Below are 11,647 nucleotides of genomic sequence, written 5' to 3'. Positions count from 1 at the left end.
TCCAACACAAAAATATAATTATTGAACTGTCAAACTGTTATAGTAATTTGCACTCAGCAAAGGCGTCGGAACGGGGGGCTTTTTTTGCAAAGATAGACATCTTATAGGTATTCAGAATAGGAGTTTACCTTTTTTTGTTGGCTCAACCCCCCCCCCCCCATTTCATTTTTGCTCAGCATGAGCCAGACATTCTAACATGTTAACCTATGTATTATTGAACATAAAAAGCATAAGAGATGCATGTTGAAATAAACATGTCGAAAGACAAACCGCCCCCGCAAAATGTTTGGAAATCCGTCTTTATATTTTAAAGTTCTAAATTCCAGGGTTTAGAACTAAAATTTTATTGTGGGTGTATGAAATTCAACTGACAATTTAAACATTTGTCTTTCCAAAGGTAAGTCATTTTTAATGGTACTGATAAATTGTTAAAATCATTTTAACGGTATGTAAAAATTACACTGCGTATTGGATAGATCTACAAATTAATTACATAATTTTGATTAACATGCTCGCCAATGCAATACACACCCAAGTGCCATGCTTGTCAATGTACAATCTATTAATAGCAATTACCTAACGCTAATAACCATTTTCTCGGTATCGATTGGTCAAACGTGACCCTGTTTGGTTCACTGACAGTAACAACTCTTTTTTTTATATTTTTGTTCATCTGTGACGTGACGTCAATATGGGGAGTTCCCCGAGTAAACGCTAACTTCCGGGTCATCTGATTCACCCCACCGCATTCCACGATACGCATGGTTGTTTGTAAGAAAAAGAAAAATTGTGATGTTTTTGTAGAGTTTGTCATGGAATAACTTCATCTATTTTCAATATTATAGTTTGAGAAACGCTTGACAGAACTATACCGTGTGGGCAGGTACTATTTAGTGTGTCCGGGGATTTGCCGACGTCGTGGGAGGGGGTGCATTTCACTTGACCCCCTATTTTATTGGAGCTTCGGAGGTCAGTACTGGTGATGCTGTAATCATTTATTTACAATATTAAACACGTGATCAATATTGAATGTTTAGAAGGTTGTAATGTTTTATGTTTATATTTGTGAGAGAGAGAGAGATACGAGGGCTGTTCAATAAATAATGTCCTCGGTGCTCAGAAAGAAGCAAAAGACGTTTTTCAATGATTTAGTCTTCATGATTTTACTAATTAATCTCTTTTAAGTAAAATACATGTCTGTAACATATTTTATCAAATTTCTGATTGTTTTTAGAACTCATTTTTGAGTATGACCCTCAGTATACTGGAAAATGGCAGATCCAATGATTTCCCGGACTTGATTCTTCCCTCTGAAATGTGTTTTTTCAAGTTTGGAAATAGAAATAAGTCAAAAGGTCGTTTGGAAATTGTTTAATGAAAAAACATTAACTTTCTGTTTATCCCGAAAACCCCTTTATTCTTCAGGGCATGCGAGTTTGGACGCTGTTTTGAAGAAATTCAATGTAGTGGATTCCTGATTCTGGGTCCTTCCTCTAATAAACCTTTTGATTTTTTTTGCAAAAAAATTGCTTTCTAGACTCCTCCAGAAATTAAAGTGTCTATCCGAATACGAATTTGAACAACAATACCACTAATTTTTAAGAAAATTACATATAAATCTGTCTTTGTGCTCTTGAATACCTGTGCTCTTGTCAGACATTCGCCGTTTTTATCAAGTACATCTTATGGTTAATTTTATTTTGAGGGTTTTAATCAATAGATTCATGTTCCAATATATGTTTGAAAATAAAAAAATCGTGGATAACTAAAATTACTGATATTTTCAAATAATTGTTAAGAATTTCGTATACGCTGTCGTTTGCGCTCATTTTTCAAAATATAGGGTGACCTTTGAGTACCACGCTTTTTTACCGTCAAACGTTTCTTAAAAACAGTGTAAACTACTCCCGATATGATGTCTATCAAATTTGCTATGTGTATTAAATTCAGTCATACATCATCAAATATTATTTGTTGAAATTTGGCAAAACATAAGTTGTTATAATTTTTGTTGGCAAACCATTTTTTGATGCCCATTATATATTTTTTTATCATTGAAATCCACCTGCTCTTTGTCTATAAAACAGGCATTGGTTGCTGTAAATGTCATATATTTCATTGAATATTTTTTTGGGATATTTAACAAGTTTTACGGCAGCTATAATACAGCTTTTATTTTCACTCTAGTTTACTGATTCTTTACCATTCATTTATAATGCAGTGTCTCGAAAAGCCCTTGTTTCCCAGCTTCTCAAGATGAAACTATGTGATGAAAAGTGGTCACATAAACTGTTATAAATTCATGAAAGATTGAATAATGAGAGAAAGTTAAGTTTAATGTCATATGATATCTTTAATGTATGTTATAAAGTTCAGGACATTATTTATTGAACAGCCCTCGTAATGTATTGATCATTTGAAAGATATTTCTAGATTTCTTCAAAGGTATGAAAACTCGAAATTTTTACTGAGTTTGTACGTCGAACGTATCACACGCTATATCTAAATAAATACATTATTTTTTTCAGTTACAGCTTTTTGAACCAGTGAGCCAGTTTACTGTAAAATATGTGATTTCTCAGTCCCAGCCATTATTAAATTCTGTACGTTTGGAAATTGTTTAATCTCAAGCCATCTATCCGCCCTGTGTTAGCACCAGGGGGTCAGATTAACACAAGTGTGTCCCAAACAAATTGAAGCATTAGATCCTATTCAATCTTCACTCAATGTTTCCGGTGTTATGTCAAGTGGGGTACCCGCTTTACAGATTGGGTCTTCAAGTGTGAAATAGCATCCCATCGGGAATTTTTCAAATATTTCAAACCGACCAATTTAAAAGGATCTACATGGATTCTTAAAAATCTTTACAACATAATTCCCCATAATTGTAAACCGCTGGCAAAAAAAAAATAGCATAATGGTTAGGGGAAACCAACAGTGGGCATATGTACTCTTCTCTTAAAAATTGATAGAGGTCACCGGAGCAGGTGCCCGAGAGAAATCCTACAGGGAATACAATCTCACGAAAGATCAAAGTTAATGATTTTTTTCATTAACAACAAAAAAGTGTTTCGGTTTTTTATCGTAAACACTAAAACACTCAGTATTAATAAACAACTTTGCCCCGGCTATCTGAATTTAGTTGTAGACACAACAAAAATACAGAGGCGCATTTATAGTGAGCATGACTGGTTAATGTCACTTTTTGGCTGTGTATTACGTAATGCTGAATGTTGGGTGACGATCAAGGTTTGCTGCTCTATATCATTATCTCACACATCATGGACACCCACACGCAGTGCTTACTCTCAAGTGTAAAGACCTTTCGTAATTAGAGTAAAGCATAATTACATAGTCCTAGTACAATTGTAGATTACTTCGTCTCCGAATCAAACACGCATAGACAAACCATTTCACGAGAGAGAGAAAGAGAGAAAGAGAGAGAGAATCCTGTTGAATGGGTACAGTTCCGGAACCTGATAAGTTTTACCTGTATTCGTTCAGCATATGTTCTCAATGATGCATGAATGTTCTGCAACAAGTATTTGTGGGAATTATCAATGCATCTGATTTCAATATTAAGGATCACTGGTTTTAACACATTCAATAAGGGCATGAATAATAGGGAGGATATCTAATTTTATGAATAACAGTTTCAGTTGTTTAATTATTACTTGTACTTATATTCAACCTCTGATGTTTAAGAATGTGTTTACTCTGCTCCTGATTTGAATTACATTTGAATGGACTTGATAGCTAGAAATCTGTACACTATATCGATATGTTTTATTAGATCTTGAAGTTTGAAGTTTCATCAGTATCTAAATTCTATGTATTGGTGCTTGGAGAACTTATAAGTTTTAAGTGTTGAAATTCACAGAGAAATGTTCAATGCGATGAGGAATACAGTAAACTGTTCTTAAAGTATTAACTCAGTTTCTTTGCCTTGAACTAGAACCCAATAGTTTATTATTGTACACTGTCTAAATAATATACTCGGAAGTAAAGACTGGCAAAACTTGATTCTCTTTACAAAAAATAAGGAAGTAATTCACGTCGGAAATACTAGAAATCCCGCGGCATTAAAACCCCTGTCTTAACAGTTGGTTCCAGAATCTTTTTACCAGATTAAATGTCCTCCGTGTCGGTTTACATCTCCAATAATACAAAAATTAAATATACTTCATACACAAGGAAGACTTATTGGGGGTAAGTTTCCTTGTCTATGTATATATATAAACAAGCCCCCGATTTACCGGACCTTTTTCGTAGAACAAGCTATTTTTCGCCATTGAATGTAAATGTGTCACGTGTCGAGATATAGAAAAGGCTTCCACACCAAATGGAATAAAGCATTTTTTGAATTTTTTCCAGGAATTAAAGTGTCATCAATAAGAGTCGATTCATCATAGTATGGAAGGTAAGTTTAAATTTTCTTGCTTTTTTAGTGAAAGAAAAAGTGATTTTGTGAATCATTGACTTTGTGGATTAAAAATTAACCCATATTTGTTTATGAGACAATTTATAAATGCTTGGTGTAACTCTTGCAAAGCGGAGATAAAAAAAATCATTCCAGAAAAAAAATAAATTGGAGAATCTTATCCTGATATGTAATGGTCCCGCCGACTTTATCTCTGAAACTGATGTGAAAATATGTAAGAACATTTTGTTATGATTCCGTTCTCCTGCCGCCTCTGAGAAAGAAAAAAAATCTCCTCGGAATATCAGCGTTCTGCGTCATTTGGAGAAACATGATACCGTCATAGGCTCTTGAAAAATCAAAGGAAAGAGAAGCCAAAAATTCCGACTCCCTCTCTACTTTTGAAGTGCTAGGGCGAAGATTCCCACCGATTTTTTACCCCCTAAAGTGCATTTTTTGCATGTATAATAGATGGGTAACCCAAATTAAAATTTTTAAGGTTGCCCTAGAGAGAGTGGAGAGGTGGAGTTGATGTTGTAAGTAGCAGTCTCCCTTTCTCGTTCCCCTTACGTTCATGACAGGCGAGATTTTGGAGCTATAAGGGAAACATTTTTGGGAGTCCTGGGCGCTGAGTCGCTTTATTTCAGGCCCGTGGATTCAATTTCAGCCGCTCTTTACTATGAAATTATTTGAAGAATGTGTAAATTCTCAACAGATGGGGAAAAAGTTGTAGATGTGTTTTTTAATACTTCATAGTTTTTTTTTCTTTCCACACAAAGAAACTGTGATTTGAATCCAAATCTGCAAGGAAGAAAATTTTGGAATTTCATTTCCGCTAGCTGTTTAGGTTTATAAAGGTCAGTAAATGTATACCTGCATGAATATAAATTTTGAACCAACTTTTGCGGTAGACATTGATTGATAATGATGTATTTGTTCAGTTTGATTTGATCAGTCATAACATTGTACCAGTCCGTGTAGTTTCAAAATAAATTCAATGTTTCTATGGGAGTAGATGCACCAGACGTTATACATGTACAACAATAAAACAGATAGTATACATAACAGACGGGCATTGTGTATAGGCAACTAATTACTTCCTACCTAAATGAACAAAATATAAAATCTGAAAAAAAGATCATTAAATTAGTCTTTTAAAACATCGATGTTTTCAAAATTATGGAATAATTATACATCACCAATTATAGTGCATTTTATTAAAATTGAATTGATATTGGACACGTCAAATAATTTTTTCTGTCATGCACGTTGCAATGTCTTATGAAATAATTGCAACAAGATTTAGACCGCTGAAAGAACTCTGATCTAGAAAGCAAATCGTGGGGATTGACGTCACGACGTGATTGGCATTTTTCAAATGAACCATATTATATATCACTGTATATCATTCAATACACGGTAAAAAGAGCTGTCTCTTGAGAAGTCTTTGTCAGCATCAGTCTGCCCTACATGTAAGACAGAAACAGTGGAAGATTGAAAAATAGGTAACAGGGTTTATTAAAAAGGGGGAGCGGGCGGGGGTGGGGGTGTACAGGGGCCGGACGAACGTTCACATTTTGTTGGCATGTGATTGCCTTTCTTAACACCTTTCGTAAAAATGTAATGGGCAGGTGCTTGCATATTTAATTTGATAAGATCCATATTTTTTGTATGTTTGAAAGCTACGTAATTTGTTTATTTTAAGATGCCCGCTCGTGGACGGCGTCCCCCGCTCTTTCTGATTCGTCATCTCGACTCTCTGACGGCGGGGAACCCCCAAATAAGAAACTCTGTGTAACTAAGCAACGAGGTGAGTAGTTTTTTTAGCACATATTTTTTAAAATTAACTGTATACATGTATATCATTATGTACAATGTAGCTTTGAAAAAGATAAACTTGAAATTAAGAGCCAAAAATATTAATCTGTATGAAGATAACAATGGTTAGAAGGAATCACAATCTAGTTTGTTGGGTATACCAGGGTATCAACGATAGTTGGAAACATGGGATAATTTGTATAACGTGCAAACCACACGTTATGCTTAAATTATCCAACGATTTAACAATCAATGACCTTAGCATACCCAACAAACCACGTATATATGTATGCATATTAGGCCTCCTGACCTCAGCTTCTGACATATCGCTTGGCAAAATTTACATTCCTGCAGAATTATCAAGGAATCAACTCAACTAACTTTCCAAGAGTGACATACATGTTAACCTATTGTGATGAAAAATAGGGAGATTCAGACCTCAAAAGCGGTAGCATTGCGCGCGCGTTGTTTAACGCTTGGATTATCGATATCTTTCATGTAATATACATGTATATTATAAGCCTTAAATGAAATCAGGTACCTACACTAATTAATCTTAAATATTAAGCCTTAAATGAAATCAGGTACCTACACTAATTAATCTTAAATATCAACAGCAAAGAAGAAGACAGAAACACCTTAAGTTTGACATAAGTTGTACAAATTCAAATATTTTTCATGCTCATCATTTTGCTTGGATTGGCTGCTTTACTTAGCCTTTTGAAGAGTGATCTTTGCTGATATAGCCTAGAAGCAATAATTCTGAATGTTCATTCAGTTTTTAAACAAAACAAATGATGACATGGTTTAATCTAGATCTAAAACAAGTTCCTATCTTTCGTTATATAAATCAGATTTCCCGCGATGATCGAAAACGAAAGTAGAGATGTGCCACATGGCCATGGCTTGGTCAATCGAGTGAGTTCTATTGACTTTATTGATAAAGTTGTGAGCTTCTGTGCTTTTAAAGACGATGTCAAATGTTTTCATCTAATTCTTAAAAGCTGTATCTCCTTTTTCATGGCAGGGATGTTGATTAATTTATCGTAACCAATGTAATCACTGGTAGTCTTGTGTTGTTGTCGTTGTCAAATCCGTGCTTGAAATCTATGTACAAAAAAAGCGTTTGTATGATTCCGAGTCAAATCACGCGATATCTAGCGAGATTTTATGAGAGTGGCTTCAAAAATGGATACCCAAGCGAACCAAAAATACTTTAGACGCAGCTTTTGTAGAAAAGCGGTAGATTTCTGAATTAAATCGGTAGGCGGGAGATGGAGTGAAAAAGCGGTAGACTCCCGCCTAAATCGGGAGAGTTAACATGTATGAAGAGTGATCTTGAATAAACAAATAGAAATGGAAGTATTAAATTTTTCACCATTGACAAAGGGAAAGTCAGACATTTCTGTCGTACTTAACGATCCAAACGTGATCTGATCAAACTAAATACATGTAGTTCCAAAATCGACCCGTTTCACTCATGCTTTCTGTAGGAAACAGGAAATTATATTTTTTCTGTGATAAAAAAAGTTTTAACCCTCGGATTTTACCAGATTTATATTAAAACTAGAGCATACGTGTTGATATTTTCGTCTACAAAGGGGTGGGTATATTTTGTACTCTCAAGCAACTGTTACACAAAAATAAACAGTTACATCGCTTTTTTTCTGTACTTCAGTTTTAAAATGTTAAAGAAGCATTGCTTTACAGTGTCTTTGGTAACATCTACTTGAAGTTGTTCTATTTTTATAAGAATTTACGTAAATTCTGAAGGAAATTAAAACACAGTAAAAATCTTTTTTTGTAACTTTTCCTATTTCCTTTTAAAGTAAGCATTCACTTCATAAAAACAACAACAGGAACAAATGTACAAGATTATGCTTTATATGGAATACTAGTATACTTATTATATCTAAACATATAAAAAAAAAAATCAAGTGCAACAAAGAAGTTCCCAGCAATTGTTGTACTATATATATACAGATTTTATCATGCACACTTTGTCATCATGGATATTTTTATTATTTTGGTCGTTTAGCGTCCTTAAAAGTTTCACGTGTACCCATTCTGGTTTAGATGATCGGTTTCCGGCTCTTTACGCCTGTCAGACTGTTTCCCTCTTATCCTTTAAAAGCCTTCTCACTTAATTCTTCCGCCATATTATCTTCCGTGTTTGTTTGTCAATGAAAGGATGGGGAAAGTCGGCCAGGAAAAGATAAAGTTTACTATTGACTCCGTGTTGCGGATATTTTAAAATATTATTTTTATCATTTATTCCAAGCTCTCTGATTGGCTCAAACTTGATCATGTGATTAAGTATATAACAGCATAAAGACCTGAGTTACTATATATAGAATCTGAAATGCATATCGACTTGATGTTTTTTAAAATGGAGATTATTTTCTGTAAAACAAAAATAATACTGATTTCACAATTATAGCTAATACAGTGTATGACTTGATGTTTCTCAAAAAATATATACTTCATCTTGTAATTAATATTTTTTAATGTTCTGTAATTAATGAGACATAACAATTCCATGAATTAGGATCTACTTTGTATTGAAACATATTGAATATGTTTGTCAAAAATTGATACAAATAAATGTACTATTTAGAATTAGTAAATCCTCTAAATTACTTCATCAGTATAAAGGTTACAAAATTACATTAAATAGCTTAATTTATTTTGATCTCTAGTCTCTAAAAGTTAAAGATAGAAAACTTGTGCCTTGTTCCCATTATTTTCAAATTGTATTTTGTTAATCTATGTAAAAATAATATAACAAATGTAGCCCTTTAATTCGGTCAATCCATAGATATATCGACTTCACAGAAAAGCATATCGACCTCGCACTTCGTGCTCGGTCGATATGCTTTTCTGTGAAGTCGATATATCTATGGATCGACCTCATCAAAGGGCTATATTTATATAATAAATCTCAAGTTTAAATTTGAAGAGTTTTTGAGTTAGGGCATCACGTGCCGTATTCTTCAATGAAGCTAAATATGGCACGTTACGTTAAGGTCATCTGATTCAAATTAAATATGCCGTAACATTGTCAAATAATTGAGCAATACCATTTAAGACAATTAAACACGTTTTTTTTTTTTTCAATTTACAAGTACTTGAACTACAGCCAAGGGATTTATTTTTAAAATGATAATTAGGAAAATAATGAATTATATATTTTGATGGATAAACCAAAACCTCATTTAGCTAGTGGTCTGTTCGCGTAAAAATTGATAAAAAAAAGAAAATAAAGGAGCTAGAATTTAAATTTGAGACTTAATTATGCATAAGCAGAAAGGTGAATAGTACATCAATATTGACATGTGTTTGTGATCGATCGCGCTGTGTGAGTAATGTGCAGTGTTTACATATATATGTGTTATATTGTTCACCGATTGAAGAAAACAAGGTGACATATTGTATGATGCCTCTTATAAATAATTTTAATGATTGTACTGCTTTCATATTGACGAGCATGTTCAGACAACACATGCAACGTCTGTAGGTCACGTATGACCCTCCCAGACAGACGGACAGACAACAGATAGCGTGTTCTACCAGGCCAAGCAGACGATACTCGACTACAAAATCATGAATGAGGTTTTACCCACATCATTCTTCCGTCTTTCCCCTATTTTCTGTATAGATTGAATTTTGTCTGCTTTAAGTCATGTTAATGTGTTGTCTTTCACAGGATCAGTGATGGATACCAATGTGACGCTGTGGCAGTTCTTACTGGAGTTACTGGTGGGAAATCAACACAGTGAAATCATTCAATGGACGAACACAGAGGGAGAGTTTAAACTGATAAACGCGGAAGAGGTGGCGAAACTCTGGGGACTACGTAAAAATAAACTAAACATGAATTACGACAAGCTCAGCCGAGCGCTTAGATACTATTACGACAAAAACATCATTAAGAAAGTGATGGGACAGAAGTTTGTGTACAAATTTGTGTCATTTCCGGAAATTGTGAAAACGGAAAATAAAATCTCTTTTCGTGCAATGATGGATAACATGGCAAAAGAACATGGGTGTGTTATGCCACATTTTGCCTCTTACGACATAAATAGAATAAAGTCTTCTGCTACATTTGCACTGAATCCTGGAAACCCTGCAGCACCAACGGTTAAAACCGAAAGTCCTTATATCGGCAGCGTAAAGTATCATAGCACAAATCCCACATCTTCCGTAATAAGAACCTCTCAACCTGCACCCCAGACTGTGATGTTGATCAAATCAGAACCACATTCAATGCCTTCCTCCCCAGTGCCCAAATCTCTGTCTCCCGCGTCGTCTGCTTCAACTGACCAGACGTCTACGTTATCAAACGCGCGCCCAAAGCCGACCCCACTCAGTCTCTCTATCCACGATCCGTCTCCGCTCCTCTCCAGCGCCCTCTCCACACTTCCGATCCCGAGTCCGAAAGTAACAATGTCCGCCGGATTGTCTACACCTATGGTGCTCGCTAGTCCGGTAATTGGCCCCAGAACGCCTTTCCTCCATTTTTGGAGTTCCTTGAGTCCAATTACAACGATGAGTCCCCGTTTAGGAGGCCCTACATCAGCTTTCCAATTTCCGAGTTTCGCTACAAATCACGTGACACTTTCTCCAATGACTGCTACTTTTTCGAATGTCGAGTCCTTGGCAACTCCCGCCTTGACGTCACCGACGAGGTCCATTCCTTGTGTGTTATGACCACTACAGAAGAAAGAGTCCGATCTCTGATTCTCCGGCTCTTCCTCGGTGCTATTGGGACCAATTCCACATTTATTAAAAATTGTGAACAAACTACAAAATGTAGATGCTCATGATCTTCAAAGTTTTTTTTCATGTAATTTATATATACATTTATATTTGTGATTTATTTTTGTACGTATGAAAACACAGAGGATGTTTTGTTTTTGAATTATTTACTTTTTTTGCGATTTAAAACAAACACCCTGGAGGTGACATTTGTATAGCGTATAATAGTCGCTTAATCATTCTAATATTATACTGATGCTTAGAATTATATATACCAATAATTCATCCACATCATTAAGTCCCATTGATTTTGTACATAGTTCAATGAAGTCTGCGGACGCAAACAAACAAAAAAAGTGTTGGAGTTGTATTTTATAAAGGTTATTCTCTGTATACACTAGAGTCGTTTATTTGTAAACTAGACTAGATTTGTTGGTAAAAAAAAATAGTGCCCCACAAGTCGCGTTTAACGCTTGAAAACGTTGCATTTTGATCTTTCATTCGAGAATTTTTGTGAATATTATACTTGCAAATGCCTTTAAATACCTGGCATTTGACCGTATATTCCTGAAATAGCCGTCTTCTCTCTCAAATGACCTCTGAACTCTTTTTAATCTGTAATTCTCTGATAACCCATTGTCTGTTGCCCGC

At 34.8% G+C, this 11,647-nt stretch overlaps 1 protein-coding gene across 5 annotated transcripts; it reads left to right on the top strand.

Annotated features, from left to right (window-relative positions):
- Positions 1–382: 382 nt before the first annotated feature.
- On the top strand, positions 383–11,153 carry LOC134260188 (ETS domain-containing protein Elk-3-like). Of its 5 annotated transcripts, none has more exons than XM_062742776.1 (5): positions 383–397; positions 846–969; positions 4,375–4,420; positions 6,126–6,230; positions 9,945–11,153. In XM_062742776.1, the coding sequence occupies exons 3-5, from the start codon at positions 4,414–4,416 to the stop codon at positions 10,946–10,948; spliced, it is 1,116 nt and encodes a 371-aa protein (XP_062598760.1). In that variant the 5' UTR covers positions 383–397; positions 846–969; positions 4,375–4,413; the 3' UTR covers positions 10,949–11,153. The 5 variants fall into 5 exon arrangements, with proteins under 5 accessions (XP_062598760.1, XP_062598761.1, XP_062598758.1 ...); XM_062742777.1 differs by lacking the exon at positions 383–397 and adding an exon at positions 5,200–5,277 and having other exon boundaries at positions 715–969; XM_062742778.1 differs by lacking the exons at positions 383–397; positions 846–969 and adding exons at positions 3,889–4,209; positions 5,200–5,277.
- Positions 11,154–11,647: the final 494 nt, after the last annotated feature.

The sequence above is a fragment of the Saccostrea cucullata genome, unplaced genomic scaffold (assembly GCF_032062105.1).
Source record: "Saccostrea cucullata isolate Sc308-1 unplaced genomic scaffold, CSIRO_AGI_Scuc_v1 ctg2201, whole genome shotgun sequence".
Lineage (NCBI taxonomy): Eukaryota > Metazoa > Mollusca > Bivalvia > Ostreida > Ostreidae > Saccostrea > Saccostrea cuccullata.
This window is presented reverse-complemented; position numbering and strand designations above follow the sequence as displayed.